The following is an 8,074-nucleotide window of genomic DNA, read 5'->3' as shown; positions in this document are numbered from 1 at the left end:
AAAATTGTTGAACAAAGTGGGGCAAAGGGCGAGATGCCTATTTCTAACGAGGATTTTATGAATTATGTTTACGACTCCAGTGAACCTGTTATGATACAGCTGCAGGTATGTATTATGTTTTTCTTTAATGAATACATTTATTTTTATTGAATGTCAAAGTGTTATTACTAATAGAGTCAGTTTTGAAGAATCATGGGATTTAGTTTTTTCACAAAATATTGCAGGAAAAAATATAAAAGGTGCTAATTGAATTAGATGATGAGTTGATGCCCCTGCTGAGTAACCGGTATTACCGCCCCCACGCAAATGCAACTTTAACAAAGGAATGATCTATTCGTGCTTGTTGAAGCAAGGGCCCCGAGGAAAGGGATTTTGAACGTGTTCCTCATACAAAGAAGCTGATCAAGATAAGGAAAAAGAAGGACTTGACCGAATGAGTAGATGTTCCTATTGAGATCTTCTTGAAGATGCCAAAGGTCACGGCAGAAGTTCAATAAATGGTCTTTTTTTACCCGCACGTGAAGTTATACATTTTTTCTGGACCAGAAAATCTACAAGTTAGCCTCTGCTAATTTTCTAGACCTAAGTCAGTATTCAAGGGATAGCCTTTATATGTGTACAACTGCTATTGCGCTTGGCCTTTATATGACAAGATTATCTTAAAGGTAATTTTTTTAATATTTTAATATCATTTAATGCATCAATACATTTACACTTAGACACTCAGTATGAGTACTTGGACACTTATATGTAGTTTCATAAATTGTTGAGTGCAAATAACAGAAGTTTTGATACACATGTGTCCAAGTGCGACACTCCTAGCTGACTTTGGTAATTTAGTGTGCAATTATTTTTAAATAGTGAATATGCTTGTTTGTTTTGGGTGAGATAAGGCTACCATGATATGTTCGTATGTTTATAATGATAGATCAGTCTAGATTTAGGTTGGGGAGCATTTGTGTGTGTCATCATTATTTATTTTTGCAATATATTTGCTTTTCGTATCAAGATTTTATGACCATTGAGATCAACAAAAATAAATTTCAGTTAGAAAATTTCAAATCAGTTTCTTGTACTTTCAAGAATGCAAGTACTACTTTGTTTATTTAGAATTTTTTCTTGAATGTACTGTTTTGATTTCAGTACTGTTTTGTTAGATTTTTGCCCATTTTCAATCTTCACTATAAATATTTGTTCTTGATATCTAAATCAATATGAGGATTAACTAACTTTCTTTTATGACAATTGAACTTTCTTCAAGCTGACTTCTACCTGATTTTTTTACGGGAGGCTCCTCAGACTGTGATTATGATGGACGACAACATCAACGATGAATACGGTGAAGACATCGACCTTGGTCGAGATCTCTTTCCCGTTATTTAATCCTAGTCAGTTATGAACTGCTTTTGGTATTATGAAGATTTTCAATGTTATTTTGTGAACTTTGAGCAATCTTTTGCCTGTTTAGAAATCTTTTGGTACTGTTTAACTATTTTAACTACCAGTATCATGTTTGCCATTTTTGTGACTTTAGGATAACTATTCTGTGACAGGTGTGTGTATTGCCTGACTTATTATGCAATGTAGTTAATTTGTTTTTGCATATTTTGGTTGCAATGTTAGGAGACTTTTATGGCAAGAAATAATCATATTTTTTTATTTCGAGTTATATTAAAATGAAATAATCGAGTCAAATTATTAAGCTCAAAACAATCAAGTAATCCTGTCGAATTTAATATGCACCATAAATGATAATAAATTTGGTCGTAATTAGATTACACAAAAAATAATTGCGCTTCTTTCCAACAAAATTTCGTAATTTTTATATTAAACATAAACCGGGTGCCGTTAGTTTTCAACAAAATAGGGTCATATTATATATAACAAAAACCTGTATTCATCATTTTTAATGAAATAGAGTCATATTTATATAACAAAACTCAAAGTTACAACCAAGAACAGTTGTAAATACATTTCAACCGAAATCTGTCATTTTTAAATGTCAAACGGCCATTGATTATATTTACGTACCAATGAAAAATGGTCTTATTTAAATTACAATAAAACTTAGTCGTATTTGATTTATGACCAAAGACAGTCATGTTTATTTTTATGAGTGAAAAATTTAATTTTTTTGTTAAAAATTCAAATTTCAAATATACTAAATATGACCGCATATTAAGCAGCTGTCCTATTAAGTGTGTCATATTTATATCATCATATTTAGCATGTCATATGTTGCTAAATACGACACTTTTTTTAAATGACTAGCTTCGGAAAAACTACTATTTTTGCGGTCTTATTTAATTAAAATTAACCTTATTTGGTCGGTACTAAAAACGAGCGATATAGTCTAGTCATTTTTTGCCTTGTTTTCTGTAGTGAATGGGAAACATGATATCTTGTTCAGTTTGATAATGTATATAATAAGTACTATTTATTTCTCTGAGTTATGGTTTCTACTTAAGAGTGGGGAACACATGATACTTTAATTAACAAATCACACAAAAATACAAACATTTGCATTTACCATAACTCTATGCAAATCTTCTCGGCAACCACAACTTTCTCAGATGGTAATGCTGGCAAGGCCTTCTCCCTATTCTCCTTTTTCAATTCTGTGTCACTAAGTTCCTTTTCAATATCTCTGAATTTCAAGGGGAGTTGGATGATTTCCTTATCACCAAGTTTGCCTTCTTCAACACTGTTTGATATCTTACTTCCCCTTTTCTTGTAGTCTTTCTTAAGATCATCCACCATGTATACGAATGTCTGGCTAAAATGAGTTGTCCAAAACTCTTCATCTATCTAAGATTATGAGTTAACTCGAATTCATGAAGGGTTATTTTAGCCAGCAACCTTTCGACTTATCAAGTAACCTTTCAACTTAGCCAGCAACCTTTTGGCGGCTTGAACGGTTCTTGTCATTCCAAGCCCTCAAAGCTGTCCTTTGTAGAGACTAAACTGATTATAGGACAAAATGTAGAGATTTCTGAGTAAAACTTCTATTGGGATTAAACTGAAATCAGTGCATACAAGAAAATATAAAAGAGTCTGACTAACCAACTACTACCTAAAACCCAGGTGCACGTCTTACACTATCTCCTACAAACTTGCAAGTACTTTAGACCAAGTCTGACTCTACAGCGTACAAAATTTATTCAAATGCAGAAACAAATAAAAGTACCAGGAACATGTTTAGTTAATAAACCCAATATGCTCCCCCTTAGTATAAACATGTTCTAAATTCTTCACTCCAAGCAAGCTTCTCATTTTCTAAAATTTAGCTGCAGACAAAGCCTTAGTTAGGATATCAGTGCGCTACTCACTTGTATTGATATATTTAATTACGATCAGACCTTGCTCCACACATTCTAGAATAAAATGGTATCGAACGTCAATATGCTTACTACGTTCGTGGAAAACTGGATCCTTTACTAGATCAATTGCAGACCTATTATCGATATATATAACAACAGGACCTGGTTTGATATCTGAGATCTGAACAAGATCTCGCTACAACCATATGCCCTGACACGCAACAGTTATGGCTGCCATAAATTTAGCTTCACACGATACAAAAGCCACAAAATGCTGCTTCTAGGACACCCAAAAAATTAAGCTTTCATCAAGATAAAATGCCATCCCACTCGTGCTCTTTCTATCCTCCATACACCCAGCCAAGTCACTATCAGAGAATCCTGAAAGAATATAGTTTCCATGTCCCTTTGTGTATACCAAACCGTAGTGCAGAGTACCTTTGACATACCGACATATTCTCTTTATGGCACTCAGATACATTATAGTGGGTTTTTCCATATAGCGACTGACTATTCCTACAACATATGTTATGTCAGGACGAGTGTAAACCAAGTAACTTAGCCCTCCAACCAAGTTTTTGTAATGAGTTAAATTTATCAGTTCACCATCTGAATCAGCATCGATCTGCAGGTTGAAGTCCATAGGATACGTCACAGCCTTGCAGTCACTCATGCCTGCATTTTGAAGCACCTTTTCCGCATATGCAGTCTGTTTAAGTTTGATATAACCACTGCCTTGTTTGACCTCCAAGCCCAAGTAATATGACAATCTTCCAAGTTCAGCCATGTTAAATTCACGACTCATCTCCCCCTTGAATTTGATAATGTTAGAAATAGTGCTGCCAGTGATAATTAGATCATAAACATAGACGCCCATAATCAAGATTTCAGACCCTTCCTTTCATTTGTAAACTACAAGTTCATAGGGACATTTCACGAAATGAAGCTTTAACAAACACTTGTTTAACTATAAGTATCAAGCTCGGGGTGCTTGTCGTAACCCGTATAGGGCCTTGAATAATCTATAAACTTTTTGTTATTTCCCCTTCTTCACATAGCCTTTAGGTTGAGAAACATAGACTTCTTCCGAGAGGACACCATTTAGGAAAGCGGACTTGACGTCAATATGATGTACTTCCCATTCGTTCTTGGCTACCAATTCCAAAAGTAAGCGAACCATTTCTAATCTTTTGACCGGGGTGAAAACCTCATCATAATCAATACCATGGCGCTGCACGTAGCCCTTAGCCACCAAATGAGCCTTATGTTTGATTACCTCTCCATTTTGATCTTTTTTCAACTTGAACACCCACTTCAAGTTGATTGCTTTATGGCCCTTTGGCAAATCTGTAAGTTTCCATGTCTTGTTCTTTTTTATAGTAGTAATTTATGTATTCATCGCATCCCTCCAAGCCTGAGTTTTGACAGCTTGTTCAAAATTCATTGGTGCATCTACATTTGATAGCACCAATTCATCCTCGATTTCAACTTCCTCAGTAACTCTATAAATGTCTGAGAGTTCTCTCATATGTCTTGGTTCACTATCAGTGCTGGAACCACTAGAACTCAAGTCTCCTGTAATGTGAGATGAAGAAACAGACCTTGGTATGAATGGTGTTTCTGGTGAGGCAGCACTTTCGGAGTTATAACCTTCACTGAAAGACTCAGAATTTGCTGGTGCATGTTGCTCATATATTTTTGGTGCATTAATGTCAAAATCAATTTGAACTTGGGAAACGTTGATTTAAGTACACCTATCAGCTGTTTGATTTGCACCTTTATCCCAGTTCCAACCTCTTCCTTCGTTAAAAATAACGTCTCTGCTTACATGAATTCTTCCGGAATCTGGGTCGTACAATCGATACGCCTTGGTTCCTAGTTCTTGTCCAAAGTGAACTAATATTTTACTTCTATCATCGAGTTTGTAAGTGAACACGGCTGGAATTTTCATATAAGAGATGCAACCAAAAATTTTCAGAGATTTAAAAGATGGTTTGTGACGACACCATGCCTGATACAGAGTTATTTGTGAGAATGCTCGATTTGGGAGCCTGTTTAAGATGTATACGACATGTCTTACAGCCTCACCCCAGACTTGTGCAGGAACCCCCTTTCCTTGAGAAAGCTTCTAGTCATTGCTGCCACGGTACGATTACGGAGCACTACCACACCATTTTGCTGTGTTGTGTAGGGCGCAGTATAATGCCTCAAAATGCCTGCTTGTTCAGAAAATTCATCAAATTCTTTGGAGCAAAACTCCCCACCACGATCAGTACAGAACACCTGAATGCTTTGTTTTACAGAGGTATTCTCGACCAGCAACTTGAACTTCTTAAAATAATTTAGTGCCTCACTTTTAGATTTAAGCATGTAAATCCACATCATACGAGTGTAATCATCTACTAATAGCATGAATTATCTATTGCCAGCAGGAGTAGAAGGTGAAATAGGCTCAAAAAGACCCCTATGTATTAATTCTAGTGCATGCTTAGAAGTAAAATGAGAGTGAGTAGGAAAAGTCTTACAGGATTGTTTTGACATAATGCACCTATTACAAAGCTCTTTTGGTTGATTTATGGATGGAAGACCATGTGCCATTTAATTCCTAGACATTAGCTGTATTGCATTCAAATTGACGTGGCCTAGGCGTCCATGTCGTAACCATACCTTTTCTTCCTCCTTTATAAGTAAGCAAACTTCCTTGTTGTCTTCAATGCGTATTTTGTAGAGATGATTTGCAGAGCGTTTTACGTGCATAACCATCCTCCCACAACTATCATAGACCCACAATTTTTCTCCATTCAATACCACTCGATTTCCTTCTTCGGAAAGCGGGCCCAGACTAATAATAACCATCCTCCCACAACTATCATAGACCCACAATTTTTTTCCCACAACTATTTTATCGCCAAATTTAACCTTTCTCTTCATTTTTTTTATCCAGAGTTTGAAATTTTTCACGACACCCAGTCATATGGTTACTTTCCCCATTATCCAGATATCAGAGATCCTCCTCCAAAGTTTTTGTGTTCAAGCCTGCACCTTCAGACAAGAGAATTATGTCATCTGCACCTTCATTAGTCATGGCCATTAGGAGTGCAGGTTCTTCGTCATATGTTTGTGTTAGATTGGCTTCTCCACGTTGTATTTTGTCCCTCCTTGGTTTTCTACATTCAACGGAAAAATGACCATAGGCTCCACAGTTGAAATATTTTATTTTGCCTCTATCAATTTGTCTTCGACCATCCTGATTGTCTCTATCACGGTGGTAATTTCCAACCTGAGACACATCTCTGTTCGACCTTCACAACCATTTCTTGCATGTAAGCAGGAGCTTTCTAGTGTTGTTCTCACGTCGTGACCATTCCTCCCCGGTCAACAGGATTTGTTGTTTTTCTTTGCTATCACCTTGACTAGATAGTCATTCCTTACGAGCTTTTAGTGAGCCCATTACTTCTTCAACTGACATAGTTTCAATGTTTCCAAATTGCTCGATAGTTGACGCTATTTTCAGAAATTTGGCAGGCACCGCCCTTAGCATTTTTTTCACAACGTATTCTTCTCCAATAGTCTCTCTAAGTGCCTTGATTCTCGCAACCAGGCCATTTAATTTCATGCAAAGATCATCTAGTTGATTTGTGACCTTCAGATTTATAGATTCAAATTCAGATTTAAGTGTTTGAGCCTTTGCTTGTTTGACCTTTGTAGCCCCTACTGACACCATTTTTATTGCCTCCCAGGCATCCTTTGCGGTTTTTCGTTCTACAAGCGTCAACAGCAATTCTTCTGGAATACTCTGATAGATCATAGCCAAAGCTCGCTTGTCGATCTTGTTTTCCACAGCAGCCTTTGGATCCCTAGGATCGATTGCTTCCCACCCGTTATGTGCTTGCATGAATACCCCCATCTTCATTGCCCAAGCAGTATAATTTCTCTTTGTTATCATGGGAAAACTCAACCCAATCGGCCCTTCCTTGTGCTTGCTCGACTGAGCCATCTTCTATGCCAATGAGATGTGAGTCAAGTAGAGGAAAGAACAGAGAGCTCTAATACCAGATGTAGAGATTAAACTGATTATAGGACAAAATGTACAGATTTCTGAGTAAAAATTCTATTGGGATTAAACTGAAATCAGTGCATACAAGAAAATATAAAAGAGTCTGACTAACAAACTACTACAAACTTGCAACTACTTCAGAAACGTACATAATTTATTCAAATGTAGAAACAAATAAAAGTACGAGGAACATATTTAGATAATAAACCCAACATCGTTATCATCTAACAACTTATAACAGTAACTTAAATAATAACCAACCAAATCAAAATAATCCCAAAATTGGAGCTCAGATAGTCCGCTTACGAGGACCATTGGTATTCTGAAGATGACAAAAAACACACAGTAGAAGGTTCCAAAAGTTACAGAGGAATTGAAGGCTAACCTTCATGTTATTCTATATATTACTAGATCCATGTGTAAAAACAAGAGTGTTCACCATAACAATAATCATAAGGCATGTCCCATTTCTAATAGTAAAATTGTAAGCACAATTATCTACATACAAGATTGTCAGAATCTTCGTGTTTTCCTTCTTCCTACTATAAATATTTTATATTCTAACTTAAATAAACTAAGAAAAATATAAGATTTTACTATAAAATATATTTATAATTATTGAATAAAAAGTAATATTTAAAAAAGTATCCTATTCAAAAAAGGAATTAAATGCAACATATATGATTATAATAAAAAA

The 8,074-nt window shown here is 35.7% G+C and overlaps 1 protein-coding gene across 1 annotated transcript; it reads right to left on the bottom strand.

Annotated features, from left to right (window-relative positions):
- Nucleotides 1–6,321: 6,321 nt before the first annotated feature.
- On the bottom strand, nt 6,322–7,317 carry LOC141673374 (uncharacterized). The gene is made up of 2 exons (XM_074480118.1): nt 6,788–7,317; nt 6,322–6,622 (listed from the first exon to the last, which is right to left on the bottom strand). Exons 1-2 carry the CDS (start codon nt 7,315–7,317, stop codon nt 6,322–6,324), a joined length of 831 nt encoding a protein of 276 aa, XP_074336219.1.
- Nucleotides 7,318–8,074: the final 757 nt, after the last annotated feature.

The sequence above is a fragment of the Apium graveolens genome, chromosome 7 (assembly GCF_009905375.1).
Source record: "Apium graveolens cultivar Ventura chromosome 7, ASM990537v1, whole genome shotgun sequence".
Lineage (NCBI taxonomy): Eukaryota > Viridiplantae > Streptophyta > Magnoliopsida > Apiales > Apiaceae > Apium > Apium graveolens.
This window is presented reverse-complemented; position numbering and strand designations above follow the sequence as displayed.

Coding starts and splice junctions, on each gene's coding strand:
- LOC141673374 (XM_074480118.1), bottom strand. CDS start 7,317: ATGGCTCAGTCGAGCAAGCACAAGGAAGGGCCGATTGGGTTGAGTTTT. Junction 6,623..6,787: donor TTTGGAAACATTGAAACTAT/GTCAGTTGAAGA, acceptor ATGGTTGTGAAG/GTCGAACAGAGATGTGTCTC.